This window comes from Penicillium soppii, assembly GCF_028829465.1.
Source record: "Penicillium soppii strain IBT 18220 chromosome Unknown utg000001l, whole genome shotgun sequence".
Classification (NCBI taxonomy): domain Eukaryota; kingdom Fungi; phylum Ascomycota; class Eurotiomycetes; order Eurotiales; family Aspergillaceae; genus Penicillium; species Penicillium soppii.
In genome coordinates, this window is record NW_026643231.1 from 1,062,063 (window position 1) to 1,088,101 (window position 26,039).

Consider the following 26,039-nt stretch of genomic DNA (forward strand, 5'->3'; position numbering starts at 1 on the left):
TAGTATCCAGAGATCGGAAACAGAATTGAAAAGCCCGATCGTATAACGCCAGATGAGGCTTACCACATCGATTCAAAGCTCTTGATCAGCAGAAGGGCATAAAGTAGGTGATCTTTCTCAAAGCCTAGGTCGGGCAGGTGATACGGTGCGTAGGCTATAGTGCGTCCTTGATTTATGAACAGGCAGGCTTAGCCCGCACTTGCCAAGACGCGGATGTCCAACGGGGTGGCTATAATTTGAGCCAAACAATCCATCGCTCATTGTTTCCAGTAAAACAGGGATATCAGTAGTAGGGCGAGGGGTGGAGGGGATATAGGAATGAGACTGTTATTTAGACGAGCTGGAAGATGGGGGTTGAGATTATTGCTTCATCTTTCTGATTTCTGTTTTAGACCGTGATAGTTGATTTTAGTTTGCGAGTTGAGTTTTGTTTGAAGTTCCTGAATATTAACGTCCTACGACATCGATGATTTTCTTGTAACAGGCCAGGCTTGTGGCAACGGTAAGACCAGAAGCTCGACGAGAGATAGACATATCACAAACATAGGCGCTAAATATTCACTTTTTAAACATTATGTATCCCTAATGGGAATATGATTATGTACAAGAGCACTCATATGTTCACTGGTGCTGAGACTGTTGTGGCTCACCAACAGTCTCCTCAGCACGGGCATCGTCTTCACCAGAATGTCCTTCCTGAACAGCTTCATAGAAAGGCGCAAACTTGCTCTTCATTCTCAGCCTCCTGCCAAAGAAGTAGAACCCAACAGGAATGGGAACCAACACGGCCGCCACGCAGCCAAGGAGTGTAGAAGCCCACTGAATGCCCATATGGTTGAACATCTGACGGGAGAAGAGCGGGAAACTGGCTGCTACCATTGATCGGCAAAAGGTGTTTGCGGCAATAGCCGAGGCAGCGCTAAGTATGGGTTAGACAACGCATCACTTGTTGAGGACACTGGGTTATAACTTACAACATGAGATATGTATCAATCAGATAGTTGAACAACTGAATGAAGATGATCAAAAGACCGAAGCCGGTGAAAAGACCACTCAATGTTGGCACAATCCAGTGGATAGAGCCGTTGAAGCCGGTCCAGCCAAACCAGAAAAGGCCAGCAGCGAAAAGAGCTCCACCGACCATCACGGGAGGAAGACGCCATTCGGGAATAGGGACACCGCCATTGGCGTCGAGTTTCTTGTTGTACCATCTGCTTGAGATGATGATGTATGACGCAGCAATGAATAGACCAACGACCATACCAAACAAGGGAAGACCCCCAACGCCAGCATTCATGCCATAAACTCCCTGGAAGACCAGAGTGTACGCCGTCAAGAAGCAGTAAAGCAAACCGTAGATAAAGCTGAGATAAAGTGTAACAGCCAGAATCAACGGTTCATTGAACAATAGCTTGAGCGGGCGGGAGAAATTGTTGACAATCAGTTCACGAAGATCTACTTCAATTTCTTCCTGCTTCGCGTGGATGCCCCAGTTCTTTGTCCTACGACGAAGCTCTGCTGCCTTCGCAACAAGAACAACAGGCGGGTACGATTCTTGCAGAACGAAAACATTCAACAGGAACGCAGCGAATCCCATGAAGGCAGGTATATAGGCAGTCCAGCGCCAACCGAGATAGGACATGTTGATGAAACCACCAATGAAAGGCGCAAGGAGTGGGCCCAGGAAGACAGTGCCGGAGAAACAGGCAATGGCAGTACCACGACTACGATTATCCCAGATATCAGAGAACACAGCCGCCACAACGGCAAGCGGACAACTGCCGAAAATACCGCAGAAGAAACGGCAGATCATGAGAGTTTGTAAGTCCTTAGCGACTGCAACAGCGATATTAAAAATGCCGAAACCGAACATGGCGATAACAATAGGGAGGCGACGGCCCTGAAGTTCGGAGAGAGGCGCCCAGATGAGGGGACCGGAGGCATAACCGATGATATAGAGAGAACTAGATAGAATGGCGACTTCAAGGCCGACACCAAAATGGTTCGCGACGTGACTAGATGAGGCGCTGAAAATGGCGGAGTCAAAAGTCGAGCAAATACTAGTGAATGCGAGGATAGCACTGATAATGACTCTAGAAAAGTGGTTAGGTTATACAACATAAGCGGTCTCAGAGAAAGAACTTACTTTCTCTTCACGGGCCAATTCAACGGATACAGGGGGTCATCGGGCCCATCGAATTCTACAACATAGTCCTCGCGCGCGGGCAGAGGCGGCGGGTAAGGCTTACCACCACCGAACGCTGGTAAAGGCTTCCGTGAAGGTCTCGACGTAAGACTCTCACCAACGGTAAGGGCATGCTGAGCGCGCTGTGTCTCTGTCCTGCTCAATGCGCGGGAAGCACTAGTTTGACGGCGTTCGAGGTCGAGTTCGGTATTTCGCGATTGCAGTCGGTGGACCTGGGGGTCATATTCAAAAGAGCTGCTCGAGCCAGTCGATGATCCGTACGAGCCAGAGGTATTTGGTCTTTCGGGTTCGACCGAATTCCTGGGTTTCTCGCCATGCGACGCCAGATCGGCCATATTGCCTATGGTGACCGCTCTACTGGTTCCAGGTAGATCGTGCAGATCCTGTCTTGGCTTGCAGCTGCTTTTCACCGTTGAGGTACAACTTGCAGCGTGAGGAACGTGGGCAGGGGCCTGAAATATGGAGGTGCTTGAAATTGGAAAAGACTTTTTTTGCCCTTTCTTGAGCGACTAGTGGCTTATAAAAAAAGGAGGGCCGAAAGCAACATGATCCGACTAGCCGTTTTAGACCCACAGCCTCGCGGCTTCGGCGTTGGATGCCGAACTGCCGAGATTTTGGAATGCAACGTGCTTCGCAATGATGGAATTATGAATAGATATACAGACGAAGTGCAATTCATGATAAGGCTACAGATATTGGACAGTCACAGCATTAGAATGTCTCCCAGTGTCGAAAGTGGCAATCAGATAGTTAATTTTTCTATTTATGCCTTAGGCAGCAATCAACAACATCATTACGTCACCATGATTCAGCGAACGTCAAAGTCTTGAAAAGCCTCGTGGCGACTTATACGAGGTACCTAGGTACCTTGTTGATTCAAAAACAAGCTTAATATGATGTTTTCTACTTTGTATATGTGCGATACTTTAGTAGGCATACTTGTATTGGCAATGGGCCATGATGAGAGCTTGGTGTATACAACGGTGTGTACATTTTGAAGCATACGTGAGTACAATCGTCATGAACTCTTTAGCAAAAGGTAGATGTGATAAATTTCCATATAAGGGTATTTCTTTCATAGATCTCAGTATCTTTTGCAATAAATTGCAGGTATATAGGTCATCAAGGCTCCCCGCCATTATTGTTAATTGGTAACCAGGATACTCCACAGCTACCGGCGAAAAGCGAGTGGGTCACCCTTTTTGCCGGCGCTTTATTGATTGCACTATTAGTGACTATCTAAAATACCTAGACATAACTATATCCTATAACACAATATAGCTTATTTTGATGGGTATACATCTTTTGTCTGCTTTCATAAATATGCACCCTTCGTCTGCATTGTTTGCCATCTCCATGTGCTCTCGTATATAGGCATTCCATCATAGATGGATCTGTTCCCTGCGTGCATGCTTTCAGTAAACTTCATAGTTTCATCATGTCATGAGGCCCTGCACGAATATTGACCATTGATTTTAGTCTTTCCACCAGGAAGCCCACCAAGTCTATTGATTAAACATCTCGCTCTTTTCCTAGCAACTTCATCATCGTTGTTGTGCCGTAGAAAGCACATTTTTCATCATCATTCTGTCTTCGCTATCCCCAAATTAAGGGAGTGAAGCAAGTCTCTCAGCAAGCCCATGGTCAACAACCCCAAGAAGAAGCCGAGATCGACTGGATGAATATGTGTTTGGGCACAGGGGGATTGGGAATCCCGACTTCTCAAGAGATAGGTCTGCTGGCGAGTGGTTCAAGCGCCCTGTTTCAAATCACACCAGCCTTAGGGGGCGATAACTGGGAGATTTGGCACGCCCAGGTCAAGGTAACCCTCCATTGCTAACCTTCAACACCTCATTAGCTCGCTACTTAAACCAGCACGCATCGATGCTCAAAGCACGAACTGGTATTATTGCTCGCTGCAAGTGAGACTATGGCTACTCAGTAGCGTGGATCCTGATTTCGTGGGGCTGCTAAATGCTTGCGATAAGCCCACAAAATTGCTGATGACTTCATGAACGGGCTGAAATGTCTCATTAAGATTGAAGCAAAGGCAGCGATGCATGGTGCATTCCTTGATATCTCGCGACATCGTCATGATGACTATAGCACTATCATTGAATTCATTTATTCAGGTCGTCAGAAGCTGCTCAGCGCCATTGAACTGGGAGCCATGTTGACACTCTGGGCAGGAATAACCTGCCTACTCGACGAGCTCATTCGAATTCCCAGTTTGAATTGCTACATTGAGAATAGATTGAAGGAAATTGAGTGAATAGGGTCCCCCGGGGAGTTCACTATGGAAGATCTTTTCAATATCACTGTTAAAATTCTGGGTTTTGTGAGGGAACACAACCTTGATAATGACAATTATACCGCGGCAGTAAGGTCTGGAAGACGACATTAGCAGACTTGTTCGTCTTCATTCTCTACCCATTCAGTCAACTATGAAATCCAAGGAGCTCACCAAATTCCAATTCAGGTGTGAAGAATGCCCTTTTACCAAAAGTTGAAAAGTGCATATCTGGGGTCACTTTTACTATGCAATGCAGAATGATGGTGGATTTCATTTGGGATGTCAATTTTTTGATCCTCCAAATTGTATTCGTGTTCCATTTTGTTAGGGATCGGCCATATTGCGAGGAACATTGCTTTGATTTTGAGCATTCAAGACCTGGATCAGAGATAGAGGGGTGGTTGAGAGATGGATGACAAAAGCAATGATCCCATAAGAAAGCAAGTTCCCCAATGTAAACTTTCAAACCTGACGATCTTATCGAAATGTCCAATTCTTACCGAAACAATTAATATACAGTCCAAAACCTACCTCCTAGCAACAACAACAGCCCCCCTAACAACCCCTCGAGTAGCCCACCACGCGAAAACCCACCTCGCAACTTTATACTTCCCGAGACTCAACCCATAATCCCTCCCAACCCTAACTCTTTCCTCAATAAACCCCGCCAAACCCCCAAAGACAAACCGACTAACATCCCGCACCTCAATCTCCTCCCGCGCATACCCAACCCCAACAAGCATATCCAAATACTGATTCTCAGTAACGAAATTCCCAAACGGCGCATTCGTCCCCAAGCACACAATTCTCAGAATCAGTTTCTCCCACCAGCGAACATTATCGCCGAGGAGAAGATCAAAGGCCATAAATGATGCCTTTAGATTCACTGCGTGGGTGAGGAGGGGGATTCGTGAGGGTCGGAAATGGTACATTGTATCTAGAGCTAAGAGCCAGGTTGATTCTGACTGTGAGTCTGTTGAGGCAGATTCTGTGAGAGAGGAAAGCTCTGCCGGCCAGTTTGTGGGGAGGGATGCATCTGCGCAGAAAACTTTTGCTGGGATTGAGGCGTTTTCGCTTTGTTTGATTCGACGTTCTGCGAGGTCGGCTTGCGCCGGCTCCAGTGTTATGCCGATATATGAGGTTAAAGCTGGGAGAGACTGAGGCTTTTGTTTGATGGAGCGGTGTCGAATATTCTGATCTGAATTTGGTGCTTGAGGCTTGGTTGTTTGGTGGCTCAGGGTTTTGAGTAGATGTAGTGATTGATCGCCACAACCGCAGCCGACATCTAGGATTTTGATGGGCATTGTCTCTTTTGAGAGGGCGATTTTCAAGACTTGGTCTAGGAGAGCTTCGCATGCTTCTGGGAAGTCATTCGTGTGCTGGGATATGGTTGGAATGCTGATTGGATATCTGTTTTGTTGGGTTGACTTACCTCCCAATACCCCATGTTCATCCACATTGTCTGTGGTGGCAGCTGGATGTTGAGGACGGCATGGTCAAGGCCGTATAATTTTGGAGTTGGATTGCGCAGAGCGCGTTTTAGGAAGTCTAGCATTTTATAGCAGGGGTTTGAGTTGGAATTGCGGATTTGAATGTGGAGGGTGGTGGAGTGATGTGCCAAGACATTTTATCTGGAGCTGTTATTAATGCCAAGATGGGTTTAAATACAAGTTAGCTATAGATCTTTGAATATAGATTAGATCAATCAGATCGAGTTTGTTTAGTCTGTGGGCTACTGATGAAGATTTGAGGATATAGAGGATTAAACGTGGGCACATCTATTTTGTTGGATAAACCAGTAAAACCGAGAAAACTGTTGAATTGGAATCATCGCTCATCCACCACCCCCGGGCCGGCAGAAATAAATCTGAAGCTCTGGCTGCTACCAATAAAAGCGCGATCGCTGGGAAACAGAAACATTATGAACATGAAAGCAAAGGTGATGAAGGGAGAACCCCCAAGTCACCACTAAGCAGCAGAACAGAGTAGCAGGGAAATCAATGAAGACTGGGGCTCGATTCTTTTTTTTTTGCTTTTTTTGCGCTTTTTTTGGATCTTGTAGCTATCAGCTTACGCAGTGGTACCCACACCGTGCTTCAAGTCAGAAGTACTTGAAGTATCGGCCTTCTGTGAAGCAAGGAACTTCTTGAACATATCAGAGATATCCTGCTCAGACTGCTCATCCGCACCGTTCTTCTCCATGATCAAGCCACGGAGCCAGTGGTTCTCAAGCTCGAGCTGGGATACACGCGCCTCAAGAATATCATTCTTGTGAGTGGTCTCCTTGACAGTCTGCTCGAGAGCAGCCTCACGCTGCTTCTTCTTGACACGGAAACGAGCACTGGCAGCAGTGTTGCGGCGACGCTTGTCCTCCTCCGCCATGTGGCGACCAGCCTCCTCGGCACTCTCCTGAGTCGACTTGGCAGAGTTTTTGCGCTTCATGCCGGTCACCTGAGTGGGCGGCGACATCGAGTGGGCGGGTGGGGCCGGAGTGACCTTTGGAACGCTGATTGGAGCGGGCTGAATGGGGGCCTGATGGCTAGTGACCGGCGCAGGCACGGGGGGAACCGCGTAATGCGCATTGTGCATGGGCACCTGGGCATTCTGGTTCAGCTCGGGCTGGTAGTCAGGGATGGAGTTCAAGCCCTCTGTAAAAAGCCATTAGCGTTCATCCAATTTGCAAGTATCCACCACCGATGTTCTGAAGGGTGGTTGAGTTCCGAGTGTTTTTCATGTTTCCTGATCACGTGGAATGGCGTAATAGCGGAGAGAATTCACGACAGCCACAATCAAATTTTAAATGAAAACTTTGCTTGGGGCTGATGTGCAGGGCAGATTTTGGGAGGTCAAAGCATATGGGAAAATATGGCATGAAAGGGAAAAGTTGGGATGAAAAGAAATTTTGACATGATATCAAGTTTGAAGCGCACGAAGCGCACAAAAATGCAATATCACGCCAAGAAAATGTATCAGGCAGGGATGACGAGCTCAGCAAGGCCACCAATGAAACCAGTCAAGATTGTAGACAATTGGTCTCATGGTCATGCCGACGGACATCAAAGTTATGGTGTGATCAGGGGAAAACTCATGCAGCTACTGATGCAGCTAGAACTCCAACCATCCAACCAGAAACCACCGGGAATCAACAGTCACTCACCATTGTTCAAGAAATCCAAAAAGTTGTCCGCAGTATGGGGAGACTGGCTCACAGAATGAGGCTTCTCATCGACAGAGTCGAAAGTAGGCAGACCGAGGTCGTTGAACTTATCGAAATCGAAGAACTCAGTGTTGGTGAACAAAGCGAGCTCAGTATCGAGGTTGTATGAAGTCTGCTGCTGCTGCTGTTGCTGCTGCAGAGCCTGGTCGTAGGGCGAAGGAATCGCATTCAAGTCATCGATGTACTGCGAGAAGTTGGGCGCGCGACGCCCATTGTAGCTGGCCATGTCGTTGGATCAGTTGAGACTAAACTCTGGAACTGTTATCCGATTTGACTGCAGTGAAATAGAAGTAATGCGCGTTGCGCAGGTTCAGTGACGTTGACTCAATTCGTAGGTCGGATGCCGAATGCGGCTCGTTGCGGATTCAGTTGGATAGGATATCGACGCGGATTCGAGTCGATGAACGATTTGTGATCAAACCGTGAAATTCGGATGGTGAGTTGTAGGATGGAGATAGAATCTGGAGAGTAGGACTTGGGGCCACAAGTGGGTTTTTTCTTTGAACGTTTCGGTGGGGGAAGCCCGGAGGGGGTGATGATTAATCCCCCGATTTGCCTCCAAAGGCTCCCGATCCCCAATAACGATTCTATCGATTCTATTGATTATACTGTTCTACTTCCTTTTGTTCTTCAATTGTTCATTCTGTGGCTCTATTCAAAATCACTCTATTCATTTCTTGTCATATTCCCATTTACCCTATCTTTCTCCCCCTTCCCAGTATTCATTCAGGGTATTCAAAAAAAATAAATGATCAACGACCGAGGATCGGAGCCCGCCGAGTTTAATTGGGGGTCCCACGTTCGTCTTTCTTTAATTTAGGGTAAATGTAATGAACATCCCACTTACGGAGTACATTTTCCCATTTTGTATGATATGAAGTCTGCATGAATCACGCATTTTTCAATGTTTCTATTTTGCTCTTTGTCTTGAATTATGAGGACATCAACTTATAATTTCAATTATTCTCGACAAACGCGGCTGCCAGCAAACACCGAATTCGCCCCCCCGAAACGGGTCTCAACGGTGATTGGTGAACCGGTCAGTAAGCACACCTAATTGGGAAAGTCAGGAACCACCACAATCAAATCATCGTGAAATCATTTCTTGTAATTTTCTCAATCGTGTTCTTAATCGTTCCTTGCTTTCCGAGTTCGCTCTGAATTATTAATCAACTTGTTCCACTCTCTATATAACGAGGTTGTGGAAATCCTACCCTGTACGAGGTTAGAGAGTGCGGGGATCTGCTTCTTTGTTACAGATCATAAATCTAACAATCCTAGTCATTTATTCCTTATTAGATAGTACTTATACAATAGTGATTGTATGCCCAGATCTATACATCGAGAGCACAGACTTGTTCAAGGGTTCTGCCGGGACCGTTGCCGATTGACCGGAAAGGGTTTAGCGTCCTTATCTTTGAGAAAACCATGTGCAGCTTCAACGAGTGTACATGTATATATTGTGTGCGTTGATTTTATAGAATATATATGAGCGAATTTTTAGGAATCAATAATCATAACAACATGCCATCGTTTCAGCAGTGGGTACGCAAATTAGAACGTACCTACAACGTAACTAATGTATGTACTGTACTGTAGGTAGGAATCATTTTGTTAGTGGCTCCACAATGGACTCATTCTCCATACAACGTTAGAAAACCCGCACTTGGGCATACATTGCACGTATTGATTTGGATTTAGTTCCGCTATGGACTTTATCTTATGAGAAATAGATACATGTGCTGATTCTGTTTAATCCGAAGCCTTTAATTGCGATTGGCGATTTATTGCCGCATACAACGAAACACCTCTTTACTGTGAACATATTTTTCTTTCTATCCCAACTATAGATCTTTTTCTATACATCACTATCAACCCCCACTACCCCTACAATCCAAGGAGAACCCCTTTCACCTCCCTAAAATGTACACTAAAGCATCTCCGTAGCCTGCTTAGCGCTTTCAACAGCACCCACATACCCACGCCGTCTCGAAACAAACAGTTCCGCCATAATCTTGATATCGGTATCAATGAGACTGCCCGTCTTGATCAAAGTAGTTCCAGGCATAGCCTCCGGGCGGGAAAATAGGCTGCTGCCACATTCTAGTACTATCAGCGAACCTAGCTAGTAGAGCCCATATCTCTAAAATGTCGACCTACCATCACAAAAGAACTGCACATTTTCCTTTCCGGAACAGAGCCCGATTCGTGACCAGGACTTGGGAGTCCCGTGCAGAGTGAAGTTTGCTGTTGGGACAGCGACGTTGGAAGAGAATGCGCTGCCGCTAAACTTCTGACAGTCTATGCAATGGCATAGGGCGGTTAAAGCTGGTTCTCCTATATTTTGAGATTGTTAGTGAATTCAGTACTAAAGACAGCTCATGTTGGATGGTTCACTTGCCAGTGTATTCGAAGGCAATTTTGCCGCACGCACAGCTTCCTGATCCAGGCATTTTGAACGAGCGGATTTCTTTTTTGGCGTGTTGAAGATGTTGTGAGACGGACAATTGCAAGATGGCTTTGAAATTGAGGAGAGTCTACATGCTGGAAAAGACTTGATATTTATCTCTGCTCGTAAATTCGTTCGGTGAAAGCGACTTTTGTGTACAAAATGATTCCAACTGGAATGATTCCATATGTTTTCGGATGATGAGGAATCAATTCAAAGAGTACATATGTATCTAACACCGAGTTTCTGAAGCCATAGAGACTATGTGGGGTGGTGGGGAAGTAAACATTTAGGAAGGTGGCTTTGGAATCATTCTGCGGGCTGATACGACCACGGTAACACAAGTCAGCATTACGTACGAACCGTTCACGCTGACCACCGTGCAACTTGTAGCATCTCACTACGGATGATATGCAACTGTGATGGGAACCTGGTTCTACGTTAGACACCGTTGGCCCACCAGCTTTCAACAATTAATAACAGACAATCATCTGCGCTGCCTGGTAGGTTCAAGCAACCTCTGATCTCCACTTTGTTAACAGCAAAGCGGAAATTTCACAGTTCACCTTCTGGTATTCCTTTCACTTCAACTTGCACAAATGGCAAACAAAGGTCCGATCTTCCATCCTGTTGCGACGGGAGCGGCGGCAAGAACCGTCAAGGCTCATGAGGATGAACAAAAGTTGATTTTCTGGGCTGGATGGGTACAACTTCTCTCAAATACCTAGTAGTGTTTAATCGCTGGTTGACCTTACAGTTCTGTCCTTTTACCCAAGTACGTAGCGTCAACCCAATACTCACACACGCCCTTTAAATCTCACGTTATCCCCAGAGGAGCTGGATTGTTCTGGAAGAAAAGAGCATTCCATACACATACCTCGAAGTAAATACCCCAAAAGTCCCTAATGTCTTATCGCCACTGACAGTAAGATTAAAGGTTAATCCATACCTCAAAGAGCCCGAGTTCCTAGGTAAGCATTCAACCCGTTCCAGAAAACATATTCTGACAACAGCCAGCGATAAGTCCAAATGGAACAGTACCCGCCATCCAAGACAAAGGCATGACGATTCACGATTCAACCAGGATCAACAATTATCTCGAGAATACGTACTGGGTCTCCCGCAACGCATCGATAATCTGGCTCCTCCCTGCAGAGGAAAAAGCCCGGTCCACGGCATTCCAGTGGATAGCTTACATCAATGAAACGGTAGTTCCCGCATTCTTCCATTTGCTACAGGCTCAACCGGACGAGCCCGAAAAGACAAAGGTCGCATTGAGGGAGTTGAAAGTCGCCTTGACAACTATATCCTCGTTGCGGAAGGGACCTTTCTCTTTTTGGACCCACGTTTGGTTTAGTTGATGCTACTATTGCTCCTTGGGCAGTAAGAGATTTCATCGCTCGTGATCATCGCGGATTCAAACGTGAGGATATTTCTGCTTGGAAGGAGTGGGCTGAGGAGTTGGAGAAGAGGGAGAGCGTTGTTAATACCACCAGTGTTAGTATTCCGTGGGAATAATGGTTTTTTCTAGCTTTGCTAACTCCTTACGTGCTAGGACCTCGACAAGTACGTTGAGTTCAATGGTACGTTTCTTCGGAATGAGCAACATAGTCTTGTTGGGATAGCTACGAGTCATGGTCAGGCCATTATTTGAGTATCAAGTTATTGAATTCATAGGCAATATTAGCAAATTCTGTGCTAGCAACGTATGAGCAAATAATTTTCAGTGAAAATGACCGATACTAAATTTTGCTTAAGCAATGGAATTCAAGTATTCATTGTTGAGTCAACACAAGAGAATTATTCGGAGATGTCGATGCGCGATGACGGCGAGTTTGGGGGCCAACATCACCAATGCTCAGGCCCGATTTGCGCCTCATCAACATCAACCCCATCAACGAACCACCGTCCAGATCCATCTCCATCCGGTCCCAAAATCAAATCATTGCCAGACATCATCCGCTTTTCCATTTTCCCATCCTTGTCAAAGGTCCAATCCTCCAGACCGTAACATCTCGTCCATCTATTTCCATTTTCGGCGTCCTGGAACTCATACCAGAACTGCACGGCGATGCGATTATCGGTAAAGGAAAATAGCTCTTTCCGTAACCGGTATGATTTCTCTCTATTCCATTTTGCGGTCAGGAATTTTATGATATCCTCTGTGCCGCGTAGAAATGAAGTACGGTTGCGCCAGATGCAGTCTGCGGTGTAAGCCCTGGCTATCTGCTCAGGATTTCTGGAATGGATGAGCAAAGGACAGAGATATGAGCTATCCAATAAACTCACCGAGTGTTCCACAGGTTCTGGGCGGCTTTAACCTTGCTCGTTGCCGACTCGAAGGTGAAAGGCGGTTTTAGTGTTGCCATAGTTCCGTACACAGTGCGATGTGATTTGTGTGCGGAGATTGGCATTTAATGGATTGAAAATATGTGGCAACCGCTCCAATTCATAGTCCAAGCCAAGACAATGAAACTAGTGAGTTAGTTGCAGCGGATATATACGCACCTCGTGCCGGTTTAGCGGGCACCAGTACACCGCCGTCCGCCCCGAAGACCTGTCAACTGTCAACTCTTCCGTAACTCGGGAAACAATGATCTGATATTGTACCCACAATCTTCCTGACTTTTTACATATTCTCAGTCGATGACTCAAAGATCAAATACGTGGAGAAATTTCCTTCACGCTTCGCTTAGACATACGTGTTAAGCCGGCCGAAGATTCAAAAATCGGAGCAATGGACATTCCACCAAAATCCAGACCTCAAGGTAAGAAAGTAACCAAGAATACCTTGTTTCGGCGGGAATTTGAAGTTTGGTATTACCATGGGAGATGTGACAGTGCGACAGCATTGGGGTTTATGTTCTCACTTCACATCTCACAAGATGAGAATCGCCTCTATGAACACCGATGCCAACCGACGGGACATTGCTCCGGCTGGCCGAATGCTCAAGGGCGTTGAAGGTTGAATCATAAAACCAAAGCAACGCCAAGAGCATTTTATTGGATAATGGAGCTAAATGTTCATGCCAGGGGGTTCGCATAAAGCAAATGGCCCAAAAGCGACATACTATAAACGACGCGAACAAGTTAGACAAGCACAAAGGTGAGCGAGAAGATTTCTAGATCCTTTCATCCCCACTGATGTATCTATCCTGCCAGAAAGCATCGTGACAAGAACGAAAAGTATATACAATCTCTAGAAGAGGAAGTCCACCTGTTATACAATCTTATTACAGCCACCGATGCGCTCCAAGAGGTTCATCGGGACAATGGTATCCTCCGGGACATCATTGCTGAGCATTCAATCTCTCTTCCACAGGCACTGTTAACCCCGAAGTCGTACTTAGCAAAGGTAACCGTGATTGGAGACCATGGTTCCTTACAAAGTCTTCGGGTTGAATTGCCTTCTCAATATCTTCCTTGTTACGGCAATTCCCATGCGAATGAGACTATGCAAACGATAAATCAACCATCGAGTCAGCAAGTTCGGTCGTCTATCTCGAGTCCCCTCAACTGGTCAGCTTCCAGTCCTTCCAACAATTATATCGACAAGAGCAAACGGAACAACGTGGAAAACACGGTCGAAATAGACAGAGGAATTTCCTCCTTATCCGATCAAGAATGCTTCCAGATGGGAGTTGATTTCGTATTGTCGTAAGTTTCTAGCTATATTATCGACGACTTCATGCTGATCGACTGGCTAGATTGGAGCGACCATGTCTCTCACATACCCAGTTCGCACAGCCTAGCGGCCATGCATTGTCTATGCAGGGCACTTTGCTTCAATACGCACCCTCAACTCTCGCCACGGATACCCGGTGGGAGGTTTCAGCCGAGGTATTCCAACAGCTATTCGAGATGGCAGGCAGGCTAGATCTCGATGGATACATTACTCCTGTGCAGGCGTGGAATCGGATCAGAGATCACGACAAGTTCCTGCGGTTAACGCGTGAAAAGCTGAAAAAGTTGGAGAATGCTATGAGGCCCAATATCAAGTGTCAAGGGTGATTAGGTGGTGTTGTTATTTATTGTGTGGTTGCATACTAACGTTTTGGCAGATTCGCTGCAATCATGGAGGAAGCCATATTCGAAATTTTGTTGAGTCAGGCTCTTCATGATTGATTGATAGTTTTTAACATTATTCCTGGTCCGACTTGGGTTCTTGTCAGTGTGAAGGGCTGCGGCTATCTTGGGTGCTTGTTGTTTTATGCGCGGATTCGCCCACAGAAAACAGGATTGTCCATCTACCACGAACGAAACGCTTGCTGAGCTGTTTCGAATGGGTTCTTAGAGTTCAATCGCAATATAGATTCAATCGGTGGATCCAGAACATTAGTGGCAATATCAACACGCCTGGTTTGTATACCAGTATGATATGTCTATGATCATTTGACACCCATGAATGGTCTCATTTTGGCAGAGCGTACATGGTCAGAGTCTTACAAGTACCTAGTACGAGACATCTGGAGCTGCAACCATGTAATATGAATTTGGGAAGTAGAAACAAGTTTGTGCATACCGCATAGGGTATCGAAAGTTCCAGCCTTAAACGCCACCATACCATTAAGAATAACCAAATCCTCGAGTTCCATGCATCAAGTCATTATGTAAAAAAGGATCGCTGTTACTTCGCTCATATTTCCGAACTGTTCCATGCGTAACTTCATTCAAGCAAACCTTGCCTTTCAATCGTGCAAGAGGATGCGAGGTGTGTAGTGAAATTATTTCTTCGGTGTCTCATCGAGAGTACCGTTTTCATAATTGGCTCCGAGGTCTTCCTCACCCTTCTTCTCGTCCGGCTTCTCCTCGTTGTTGTCTTCCTCGCCAGTGATTTCGCCCCAGCCGGAGCTCCTGCGGCTGATGCGACCAGTCATGGCAAGAGGACTACTCACACCTCCTGCAGTACTGGCAGCGGTGCTATCATTGCGGCTGTGGGATTGTGCGCCACTGCGAATACTTGTCGCTTCACCAGCAGTTTGTTTGGTGTACAGGCTGCCCCGCTCTGCGGTGGTTGCTGCGAGCGGTGTTGCGCCAGTGGCTGAATAGACACTAATGCGCTCGGCGCTAGCAAGACCGACAATGCTCGGTCGGCTTAATACACCAGAGGCATTGAATATGGAGGTATTTGATGCTTCAGCTGTGTTTCCACTCAATACACTCAGTGGCAAGCTTTCACGGCTACCGCCGAAAACCGAGGATGGGGCCAACCCGCGCACAGATGCGTTGGTATCCAGAGAATTACGGCGGCGGCGCTTAGATGAGCTCGCCAGGGTAAGCACAGAAGCGTTATCGGTCAAGACATTGTTCGCAATTGCTGCGCTGTAGGTCATGCCATGATTTTGGGGGACCAAGTGTGAGGGAACTGCTGTAGCCGGAGACGAATTTGAAGGAAATTGGTGGGAGAATTGAACGCCCTGGTTCGAGGAGCCTTGGTTTGAGTTGCCGTGGTGGTGTCCATGGCTGTTCTGTGCATTGTACAATTGGGTCGAGGGCGCCGCGGAGTGCACGGTCGTCAGGGTAGTGGCCAACGAGCGGACGCTGGGCGCAGGTGACGAGAAAGTACTGCCTTCACCTCCTCCATGTGTACTAAATCCTTCTGTGCCAGTTGTCACCGTCCCTGCCTTTGAATACGCGGCCTCGGAGAATGCGGCGTCGCCGTTGGTTGAAATGGTTGGTGCGGCGGATTTTGCGCTTGTCAGGGGGGCGGGGTTTTCATATCCTGAAGAAATCAAGGACGGATCGCTCCTTGAGTGAGAATCTTCGCCATAACGTTCATCTGTGTATGACTCAGTCGGTGTCTGACTTGCTGTGTGACGATTGATTGTTCCTGAGAGCGGGTATGGGTTATTGGCTTGGTCGCCTTTCTTGCCCTTGATACCAGTGTAGCGCTTGTGAGACCATCGATTCGAAGTAGAGTCAGAAGAGCTCTTGAGATTTGCCAGACGTTTCATCCAAGTTGAGAATGGGCGACGTCGGGCATTGCGGTCTGCTTTTGGGTGTTAGCAGTGGGTTCAACAGCTGGGCAATACCAACACTCACCATGCACCCTAGCAGGACCTTCAGTGGTAGCCATGCTTTGTAAAGGCCTTGTCACAACCCACTCTGGCTTGCAAAAGGTCAACGGCAGACAAGGGATCAGAGCGCTAAGGGTTGAAATGCGCCGAGGCAGCGAACGCGAGCGGGGCGACTGTTTATCCGTGCACGTCATGTGCTTTCCTTGCCTCTGGGACTTTACTTCACTCAAGTCACTCATGATAATTAAGTCATTCATTGATGATTGAAAGTGAGAATTAGGCATCAAAATGAAAGCATACAGCTCAGTGGCAATTTGATGGGTTTTCTCAGCTTCAACATTTGATTTTGATGATGCCTTGTTGAATGACAATCCGGCTAAACAGCTACATCAATGCCTTTGTCTCAACCAATAATACAAGCACTACCTTCTGATGTGATTGCAAAGATCAAATCATCCACGTCTATTGTTCATCTGACTGGTGTCATTCTGGAGTTAGTGAAGAATGCTTTGGACGCCAATGCACATACTGTCTTCATCACTGTCGATTTCAAACGTGGTGGATGTATAGTTGAAGATGATGGCGATGGGATTCCTCCCATCGAGTTCGGGGCTGCAGGAGGACTTGGCAAAGCTCACTGTATGTACTCAGGTCTCCAGACTCTTCCACATCTGCTAACATATGTGATAGATACATCCAAATTGAAACTAAGTGACTCGTATGGACATCGAGGCTTGTTCTTGGCATCTTTGGCATCCTTGTCTCTGTTGACTTTGACGTCTCATCATATTGATTATGAGTCTCCAAATTCAATCATGTTTCATCATGCAAAACCAGTAGCGCGGCTCATTCCTGCACCGCCACAGCAGATGCTTCGTTTTGCCAATCATGGCACATCTGTGACAGTGAATGATCTTTTTGGCAATATGCCAGTCCGTGTCAAGAGTCGAGCACTGGCTCTTCAAAAGCCGAGTGAGCTAGAACGAGAGTGGGAAAATCTGAGAAATGCCCTCGTGTCACTTTTGCTGGCTAATTCTCAAATTTCGAAATTGGTTCTCCTCGATGTGGAAAAGACCAAACGGATATCTGTTCGACCTGATACCTCTTATATGCCAAAACCACATTCTCCTGCTGAATATTTGTTCGACCTAAAACGCATCGGATCCATTTTCACACAATCCGGGCTTATCAGTCCTCGCAACTGGGGCTATTGGCACGAACTATCAGCATCAGTTCCGGACCTCACGATCCGAGGATCAATCTCGCTACAGGCTGCTCCGACTCGAAAATTGCAGTTCATCTCTTTGGGCAAGGAACCAGTGCTATCGCGCAATAACTCCAATATTCTCTATAACGAGATTAACCGCCTATTTTCTCTGTCCGATTTTGGCAAATTTGAAATGCTCCCTGACTACAGCTCTACTTCCAACGCCGTCAGTTTGGTGGATCGCAACGAAGCTCCAAGTAACGCTAGCACAAGGAGCTGGACAAAGCCTATCAATAAATGGCCAATGTTTTATCTCCGCGTCGACACGAGATCTCTTTTCCGACTTGATGATGATGTACAGGAGCATCTTCCTGAATCACAAAAGTCATTCCAACGTATAGTCGATGTCCTTGGAGCCTTAGTCTTTGAATTTTTGAAACAACATGACATGCGACCTCGCAGTGCCAAGCGACAAATGTTGTCGCCGGATCGAACCCAGAGCCTACTTTCCCAAAGCTCTAAGGCAGCCGAAAGTTATCCAGGGCCCTTGCGACCACCTCGCTCAGATTTGAGCACTGAAGAAGCCTTCAGTAGTCGGCTGAAAATGCCATCTATTCCGAGATCTCAGTCTGTTAATGATGGTCAGATTTTCAGCAATTGGTCACGGGTGAAAGCAGCAAAGGAGCTTAAAGAGCACTATCCGACCCATCGACCCTGGCGCTCTAATGTTGATGATTCCAATACCAGTCGTGGGGAGAAGGTTTTCCCTACCCACAACGAACATGAGTCAGGCAGCTTGAATTACGGTCGAGATTTCACACTTCCTCCAAAGCCGCTGAAGATGAATGTTTCTGGCGATGAAACAAACGGAACAGAACATCAGGCCGGACACGCATCACCAGACAAGTTGATCACTTGGATCGATCCACACACGAAGCTGGCCTACTTGATCAATCCTCGGACTGGTCAAACAATGAATTCTAAAAAATCTTTGGCTATACAGAGACCCCGTTTGGCCAATGACGACGATGGCCCACATAATCATCCAACACAAGGCATCTGGGTTGAAAGTTTGTTGGAAACATGGGACAACCCCTCCTTCCATCGAACAGAAATGCCCATATCGAATTTGGGCGCAGATCCTGTGGATCACCAGACTGTGAACGATTCTCATGGCTGCTTCAAGGGAATCGGATCCTTGGAATCCGCACAGGTTGCTAAGTATCGAGGAAAACTTCGGCGTCGCGGCCTCCAAACTGCCGAAGTAATAGCTCAAGTCGACAAGAAGTTTATTCTGGCTAAGGTCCCCACGGCTGAGATGAAGATTTCTGCAGGTCTAAAATCCGACAGTGTGCTACTCTTGATTGACCAGCACGCGGCGGATGAACGATGTCGAACTGAACAATTGTTTGAAGAGATGTTTTTCCCTCTTGATGGGACTTCTGAGGCGGGTGGTGGAGTCCGAACTGTTCAGGTTCATATGAATTTTGAGGTTTCTGAGACAGAGGGTAGCCTCTTCCATAAATATACGACTCTCTTCTCGGTCTGGGGTGTTCAGTATGATACTGAGGTCAAGACCAGATCCACCGTTTTGGTCACGGTCCACACCCTTCCTGTACTCATAGCTGAACGATGTCGGGTCGAGCCACACGTCTTGATTGGCTTGATGAGGCGTGAGATATGGTCAAGTGAGGAAGATGGAAGGAAGCCATTGCAACCAAATAAAGGGCTTGGATCCGAATCTGACGATCAGGCCCTCGATCTGTCAGACATAGAACTGACACACAGACAACCTACATTACCCGCTTCCCGTTCTTGGGTTCGTAAAATGAACGGATGTCCTCAGGGTATCGTTGATCTTCTCAACTCTCGCGCCTGTCGCACTGCCATCATGTTTAACGACCCTTTGAACATCGAAGAGTGTCAAGCTCTAGTCTCTCGGTTGGCGCGCTGTGCATTCCCGTTCCAGTGCGCCCATGGGCGGCCTTCCATGGTTCCTATACTTGATTTGCGATCTCTGTCTGACACCGCAATCTCATTGCCCTTAGATCTGGACCCCTCGAAATCCCCAGATGATGAAAATGATGGCACAAATTTGAATTTCATGGACGCGTTTCGGAAGCGCTATATAACATAGATGGGTGGGTCATCGTATATAGGAAAGACTGGGCGCATTCATTTTAGGTAATTATGCCATTCGAGCTAACATGTACAAAAGTCGATGATCATCATGGGCTTTGGGCCATTCTACAGATCGTCCATTCCTTAATTCGGTTATGTAGAAATTGTATGAACATGACAAATACTTCATCGCCTATTCTTTCACCAAAAGCATCCTTGTCTTCCGCTGAGAGTTCAACATGGGTGCTCAAGCTTGTTTCGAAATTTTTATCTGTGTGACATGTCACTTCTACCCCCTCCAGCACAAGTTTACAAGAAAATACCAAACAATACAAGTTTCTAATTTGATACGAAAGCACAACTGTGGAGCGGTTTAAACTAAGGCGAGCATGGCAACCAATATATGATCGGGTGATCTGTAGCGAGGTGCATCTTTAGTTTGTTCCATTGCATACAACGGAGTTCTTCAGCTACATAAACTTGAATTAGCCTGACAAATCATGTATTGACGTCCATAGATTCCAATTCATTCTGGGCTTGCATGAGCTTGACGCCCATTGGCAGCCGCAATACTCAAATACTATGATTTGATGACAGTACTGGAGTGGACTTTTCGCCCAAACATATTATAGTTGATAGGTTCTCTTGTCAGACGTATCCCTTGCATGACTGCAGTGGACCTTGGGTAAGATCCTTCACAAACTGGTGGGAATCTGGCGTGTGGGCTCATGCAAGGATCAGCCACTAACGAAAATTGTCAACAACATGGCACTTTGACTATGGGTTGAGTTTTTAAGCACAATGTGCCACCATATTATTAGAGATATAAAGTTCTTCGACCCGTATGGAGTGCACATATGACGCATAGGGCTTCGTTTGGTAAAATCTAAAGCAACGGCATGAACCATCGAACTCGACACCTCTAGTCGTAAGTGTAAATCATGACTACTATACTCCACAATGTCGATATTTACGTATCTATCTGATTTCCTGGAACTCAAACGGCTACTAAAATCATGATCAATTCTTATTTCATGCAAAAAACGTAGAATTATCTAGGGAGTAGGGCAACTCCGTTTGGTAGTGGTCTATTTTGACATTTGGTACTCTATAATCCATCAGGAACATGCATGGTAGTTAATTATGTGCTTTTAAATCTACTCCGTATATAATTACATATTGCCACGCGAACTTGAATATTAATGATCAATATATCGAAGTTCCGCTATGACGATGCTGATTAGACGGCACTTCAATTTCAGAGCACACTCTGGTACGGCCTTGGGTCTTTTCATACCATTCACCATGCTCATATAACGACTACAAGATACACTACACCGGCATTTAACCACGGTTGATTTGAATACGATAAATGTATTATAAGTCAAACTAGCTAAACAAATTACGCTAGTTAATGTACTCGCGGTCTAGCTGATGACTGGAAAGCCTGTCAATAAATAGCCATATCATAGATATTGACATCAAATCGGGCAAACCTATTAGAAAAGCTTACACATCATCTTCTAAGGTCAAGGTGATACAGAGATATCAATAAGAAAATGTGGCCTCAGCGTCACTGTTAGAATTTATTGACGGCATACGACCGACTTCTTAACTCCCCCATACAAGGAACGGTAGGACTTGTAGTTACCTCGCCTCACCCACAGGAAGTCTGATGTTTCTGTCCTTAACGGAGTCTATTGAATGAGTGAATTCATATTAGCATAGAGTGTGGTCAGCTCTCTTTCTATAATCATGCTCCTTCTATTGCTCTTAGCTCTAACAAGGTCTCGCTCTACTTTGCTTAACCGATTCAAAAACAAACCGTAAATACTATCTCTGGCCAGCGGTTAAACTTAATAAGATACTTATAGAGTATTGTAAGATATTATACGATGAAACCCAATTGTAATACGAGATCCTTGTCCGGTATGTGCAATGAATGTGATTGGTACTCACGCCAGAGTTGATCTGCGAATTCCAAATGCTTACTGACAACCTAAGCCTATCACGAGCGTTTGGCTTGCATGATTGAACAAGATACGAGCTAAAGATACAGAAGTATGAAGTAAGCGTATTGCATTTCAGGCAGCTCTAAGAGTTGCACCTGTACAGAAGCCGCGAGGCAAAACAATCCTGTCTAGATCTCATCTGGAGCCCAGACGACAGGGAATAACCCTTTTCCCAGTCCTTTTCCCCAGCCCGACCAAAATAACCAGACAAGATATAAATAAAACCACAAAAAGCAAGGCCATTGGTAAACTCCGTGTATCCGAAGCCCGGACCCCAAACCATACATAGCCGCTTTTCAAATGCGTTCTCGAAAGAGAATCCGCGCAAACAACAAGTAAAACAAATAACCGCCCAATAATAAAAGAGATAGAAGTGTAGATGTAAATAGGTAAGATGTTAATAAATGGGACATGGACACGAAAAAGAGAAAAAATGATGATGCATAGAAGAACATGGTGAGAAGGCGGAAGATAATGAAGATATGAGAAGATGTCGTGAGTCATTAGGTGGAAGGATAGAGATATGGTGGCGTATAAATTAGCCATGTGTGGGTACAGACTTGGCTTTGGACTGAGTAGTCCAGGAGAGGAAGTCGAACTTGTCCTTTGCATTGTCGAGGATAGAGGGGGGATTCGACTCGGATTGGGCTGCCAAGTTTGTTGCGCTGCGACACTGTTCTCTTGGTTCAAGGACCAGGGAGCGGCGGTAAAATATTTGAGTGGTTTCATCACCGTTAGAGCGCACGCGAACAAGCTCGTTTTGCATCCAAGCTTGCAGTTCAGGGACCTCGGTGAGACGGTAGGGTATCTGGAACCGTTGGAGTTCGCTGATGATGCGGGCTGTCTTCATGTGCTTGTCGAAGTTGATAACGGTCATCTCGCTCTCGTCGGTGCAAAGTGTTCGAAGAGATTGGTTGCCGTGGTCAACGAAGGTGAGATCCGTCAGATAAGTTCCGACGAAGGGGAGGCAAGGGGGCACGTGGTTCTGGAGGCGCTGTCGGAGAACCGCGTAATTGCGAGAGACATCAACGATGCTGCGGAGGTGCTCAAGCGCGATCTTGGTCTTTTGAGAGACGATGTCCCAAGACTTCTTAAGACGCGAGATCATGGAGAGGTTCAGTGAGCAGATGATCGCCATAAGAGAGTCGTAGTTGTTCAGCTCCAGGCACTTGGTGGCAATCTTAACCCAGTGCTTAATAGTGGCAGCACGCTTCTTGGGTTCCTCAAGGAATAAGATTGAATCGGCAACAAGGTGAGCGAGATCGGTCGAGAGAGTCGACATCGCGCGCACATTGACAGCCAAGGAACCAGACCCTTTGGTCCATTCTGCGTCCAGGAGCTCCTCTGGAAGGATGGAGCAGAAGATGCGCGACTCCTTGATGGTCAGTTGACGGGCGAGTTCCAAGGGATCGAAGTCAAGAATAGTGATCGACGCTTCATTGTTCTTCCATTGCTTGAGCAGATTGTGCTCCTTCTTACCGAGGATAGGAGGAGGAAGAGGGGTGTCGGGGTGAACATATTGGGCAATAGAAGTGTTGGTCTTGCCCATAGACGAGACCAAGCGAGGCACGACTGGACCACCAACTGCAGACACCTTCTCTGCCAAATCAAGCAAACGCTTGCCAGCAGTGGGAAGATCAACTCCAAGTCTGGTCTTTGCGAAGTTCACGATGAACTCCAAAGCAGTGTTATCGCGGTCATGTCGCCAGTGGGACTCGAGCCAGCCCTTGAAGATGTTGTACACACGAAGACGGACGGGACCAGCAGCATGGGGGGTATCGCCGATATACTCGAAGCGCGCAGCGAGGGCCGAGGCAAATTCGAGAGGCGAGGCAAACAACCGGAAGGTGAGATAGAAGGTTGACACAAACATGGCATCGGGAGTGGACTGGTGTGCAGTCAACTTCTCAATGAGAGCACGGAGGCTTCCACCCATCACGGAGCCTTCCTTGTAAATAAGTTCATGGGCGTAAGTCTTCTCCAGAATGTTTGCCTCAGTCTCTTCATTCTCCTCGGCGAGAGTAGAGTGACTGATACTCTCCTTCAGTGAGGGAACCTTGAAGCTTCCTCGGAAGCTTCCACCAATATCGGGGGAAGTAGCCCGAGTAGACGACTGCGAGACACCACTCATCTCAGAGTCGCGCGTGTGGCTGTTGTATGTGAAACTGCTGCCATTGCTGGTGACACCGCGTCCAAACGACTCACTCATCTCTGCTTTATGAGAATGATAACCACTGTCGGTAGAGGAAAAAGAAGAAATGTTCTCAAGATGGGTGGGAAGGATGGCGGAATTAGGAAGAGAAGACAGGGCGGAAAGGTTGCCGGGGGAATTGCTGATGTGTGACTGGAAGGATGAAGGTGTTGTGGCGTCGGTGAGAGCGGGTGTGGGAGGAGAACAAGTTGTGCTGGGAATCTGAAGAGGGGGTGGGGGAAGACGACGTTCGCGTTCTACAGGAGCCTCTGACTGTTCTGGTGATGCAATACGAGGAAGATCTTGTTCTGTCTGTTCAGACTCTTCAGGATCAAGCTCAATATCTCCAATTTGCTCGAGCACCAGGCGAGCCTTCGCTAAACAGTTACCAGCTGCTCGAACACATTCTGTCGCAGCACTAACGAGGCGTTTCCCTTCATCTGGCATAACTACCAGATCATCTTCAGGAAGATGGGCAGGTCGGAACACGTCGCGCGCAGCGTGAACAAGCTCGGATAGCTTTTCGCACATGGACTCCCGTGCCTGTTCAAGCAACACACCACGCTGGTTGTCATGCTCGCAAACTGCTTCGACAACATTGAGTAAAGCCCGGCAAGACTGAACAGCCTGTTGAGTAGTGACGACTAATTCAGTCGAGGAGCGGGACTGCATGTGAAGCCCAATGAATGAGCCGAGCACGCCGAGGAACGCGTCGTAGGTAATTCCAAGTCGCTCGGACGCCAAATTTTGAGCACAGATGGCAGACGAGGGACCGGAGAATGACATGCGGTGTGATACTGAAACTCGTTTTGTGGAAACGGAGACCGGTCTGGGTTGGTTTTCGAGTGTCTCGGTGCGCATCGATGATCTGCTCATCATGTCCATGCGGCTGCGGCTCATTTGTCGTGACTCCATCTGGCGTGATTCTAGGATCCGTGAGTCGCTCCGTTCAGGGTCGGTCTCACTCAAGTTGAAACTTTCGGACGCAGGTGTCGGCGGCATGTCGTATTGGCTCTCGCCAGGTCCGTCCATCTCAGCGATAGTCCTGCTCAGGCCAACCTCTTCGTTCCATACATCAAGGAATCGAACTCCACGAGTGACGATCTTGAAAGCCTTGAGGAGCATCTCATCCAAAATACTCTCAACCTCGTCCTCCGACGGTGTTCCGTTGGCGACCTCCTGAAATTTCTTCGCAGTTTTCACCAGCGAAGAAAGATCAGACAGCAAAGCCTTGCGAATTCTTCGTAGTCCATCGAACCTCCTTACTAAAGACGACTCCCGAGTAAGACATTCCGATTTTTCCTGTGGAATAATGAGCCCTGCGGTATAAATCCCCTCTAGTTGGTACTTACCAGCAGAAAGCGAACACCAGCAATAGGGCCTCTCATCAAGTCTTGGTTGCCAAAATCCTTTAATGATGACCCGCATCCTCCTCGAATGATATCCCAGAAATCAGTCAAGGCCTTCAATAAAGGGCGCATAGGCAATTGATCGTATGCTTCGCAGTAATTCGTGGGGAGCCAGCCTCGATTCCCAGAATCTAATAATGTACCATCGGCCCAGCCATTGGTGTGAACGGAGTGAACCAAAATGATGTCGCCCTGGTCTAGAGGAAGAGTAACGGTTGACGGGGAGACATTTCCAGCCGGGTGAAAAGGATAGAACGCGCGCAGATAGTTGTGAAAGACAGGCCTTGGAGCCTCTAGTTGATCCATACGTGTGTCCTGAGTCTGTGGTGTTAACGGAGGTGACATCTCAGATGAATCCCAGGCGGAATAGAATCGACTCTGTATATGTTGAGAATCGTTGATCGAGCGATGCAAGTTCGAGTTGGATTTCGATATCTTTAATGGGGGGATGTGTGGCTTCATTGATTCCATCTCTTGTCGATATAACTGATTGTTTTGTTTTCCAAGCCACTGAGGTCACTGACCGAAGGCGTTTATTCGATGATAGGTGCAATTGACATGGTTCAATGAATTCAGAAGACGAGATAGGGTATCGAAGAACAAGTGGCGTTATGGATAATCAAGGATGGAGGGGAGGAATCGGATGTTCGAAGGCTGGGGTTGATCCTACACAATCTAGGTCAATTGGCGCTGTTCAAGGGCTAATGACAGTATAGAGGAGTATAGGGATTTTGTTTGGAATGCGCAATGCCCAAGGAGTCCGAGGGGAGGCTTGGAATGCCAGGAGAGGGGAAGTATAATGAACTTTAGCACATACACGACAAGTATCAGGTAATCAGAGGTAATCAAAACTATAAACAGAGCCAAACAAACTTCCTATCGAGGAGTTCGGAACATCCAAGGTCCAGCCAGAGGGG

At 46.9% G+C, this 26,039-nt stretch overlaps 10 protein-coding genes across 10 annotated transcripts; 3 read left to right on the top strand and 7 right to left on the bottom strand.

Moving 5' to 3' along the window:
* Positions 1 to 621: 621 nt before the first annotated feature.
* Positions 622 to 2,541, bottom strand: N7529_000404 (MFS transporter; the record flags this gene model as incomplete). The annotated part of the gene is made up of 3 exons (XM_057235935.1): positions 622 to 919; positions 975 to 2,093; positions 2,147 to 2,541. The coding sequence occupies 3 exons, from the start codon at positions 2,539 to 2,541 to the stop codon at positions 622 to 624; spliced, it is 1,812 nt and encodes a 603-aa protein (XP_057102738.1).
* A 2,485-nt stretch (positions 2,542 to 5,026) lies between these two features.
* N7529_000405 (uncharacterized protein) lies at positions 5,027 to 6,054 on the bottom strand (the record flags this gene model as incomplete). Its single annotated transcript, XM_057235936.1, has 2 exons — positions 5,027 to 5,878; positions 5,932 to 6,054. The coding sequence occupies 2 exons, from the start codon at positions 6,052 to 6,054 to the stop codon at positions 5,027 to 5,029; spliced, it is 975 nt and encodes a 324-aa protein (XP_057102739.1).
* A 521-nt stretch (positions 6,055 to 6,575) lies between these two features.
* Positions 6,576 to 7,942, bottom strand: N7529_000406 (putative bZIP transcription factor (MetR); the record flags this gene model as incomplete). Its single annotated transcript, XM_057235937.1, has 2 exons — positions 6,576 to 7,147; positions 7,657 to 7,942. Coding segments are annotated over 2 exons (858 nt in total), but the record flags the coding sequence as incomplete, so codon positions are not given.
* Positions 7,943 to 9,646: 1,704 nt separating this feature from the next.
* Positions 9,647 to 10,169, bottom strand: N7529_000407 (GFA family protein; the record flags this gene model as incomplete). Its single annotated transcript, XM_057235938.1, has 3 exons — positions 9,647 to 9,819; positions 9,877 to 10,017; positions 10,151 to 10,169. The coding sequence occupies 3 exons, from the start codon at positions 10,167 to 10,169 to the stop codon at positions 9,647 to 9,649; spliced, it is 333 nt and encodes a 110-aa protein (XP_057102741.1).
* Positions 10,170 to 10,764: 595 nt separating this feature from the next.
* N7529_000408 (glutathione S-transferase family protein) lies at positions 10,765 to 11,526 on the top strand (the record flags this gene model as incomplete). Its single annotated transcript, XM_057235939.1, has 5 exons — positions 10,765 to 10,869; positions 10,923 to 10,940; positions 10,998 to 11,048; positions 11,103 to 11,136; positions 11,183 to 11,526. The coding sequence occupies 5 exons, from the start codon at positions 10,765 to 10,767 to the stop codon at positions 11,524 to 11,526; spliced, it is 552 nt and encodes a 183-aa protein (XP_057102742.1).
* Positions 11,527 to 12,013: 487 nt separating this feature from the next.
* On the bottom strand, positions 12,014 to 12,579 carry N7529_000409 (nuclear transport factor 2 family protein; the record flags this gene model as incomplete). Its single annotated transcript, XM_057235940.1, has 2 exons — positions 12,014 to 12,404; positions 12,455 to 12,579. The coding sequence occupies 2 exons, from the start codon at positions 12,577 to 12,579 to the stop codon at positions 12,014 to 12,016; spliced, it is 516 nt and encodes a 171-aa protein (XP_057102743.1).
* Positions 12,580 to 13,216: 637 nt separating this feature from the next.
* N7529_000410 (uncharacterized protein) lies at positions 13,217 to 14,176 on the top strand (the record flags this gene model as incomplete). Its single annotated transcript, XM_057235941.1, has 3 exons — positions 13,217 to 13,271; positions 13,405 to 13,822; positions 13,873 to 14,176. 3 exons carry the CDS (start codon positions 13,217 to 13,219, stop codon positions 14,174 to 14,176), a joined length of 777 nt encoding a protein of 258 aa, XP_057102744.1.
* Positions 14,177 to 14,889: 713 nt separating this feature from the next.
* On the bottom strand, positions 14,890 to 16,439 carry N7529_000411 (uncharacterized protein; the record flags this gene model as incomplete). The annotated part of the gene is made up of 2 exons (XM_057235942.1): positions 14,890 to 16,157; positions 16,208 to 16,439. The coding sequence occupies 2 exons, from the start codon at positions 16,437 to 16,439 to the stop codon at positions 14,890 to 14,892; spliced, it is 1,500 nt and encodes a 499-aa protein (XP_057102745.1).
* Positions 16,440 to 16,574: 135 nt separating this feature from the next.
* On the top strand, positions 16,575 to 19,526 carry N7529_000412 (putative DNA mismatch repair protein (Mlh3); the record flags this gene model as incomplete). Its single annotated transcript, XM_057235943.1, has 2 exons — positions 16,575 to 16,821; positions 16,873 to 19,526. 2 exons carry the CDS (start codon positions 16,575 to 16,577, stop codon positions 19,524 to 19,526), a joined length of 2,901 nt encoding a protein of 966 aa, XP_057102746.1.
* A 2,534-nt stretch (positions 19,527 to 22,060) lies between these two features.
* N7529_000413 (guanine nucleotide exchange factor) lies at positions 22,061 to 25,593 on the bottom strand (the record flags this gene model as incomplete). The annotated part of the gene is made up of 2 exons (XM_057235944.1): positions 22,061 to 25,015; positions 25,066 to 25,593. The coding sequence occupies 2 exons, from the start codon at positions 25,591 to 25,593 to the stop codon at positions 22,061 to 22,063; spliced, it is 3,483 nt and encodes a 1,160-aa protein (XP_057102747.1).
* Between the last annotated feature and the right edge of the window lie 446 nt (positions 25,594 to 26,039).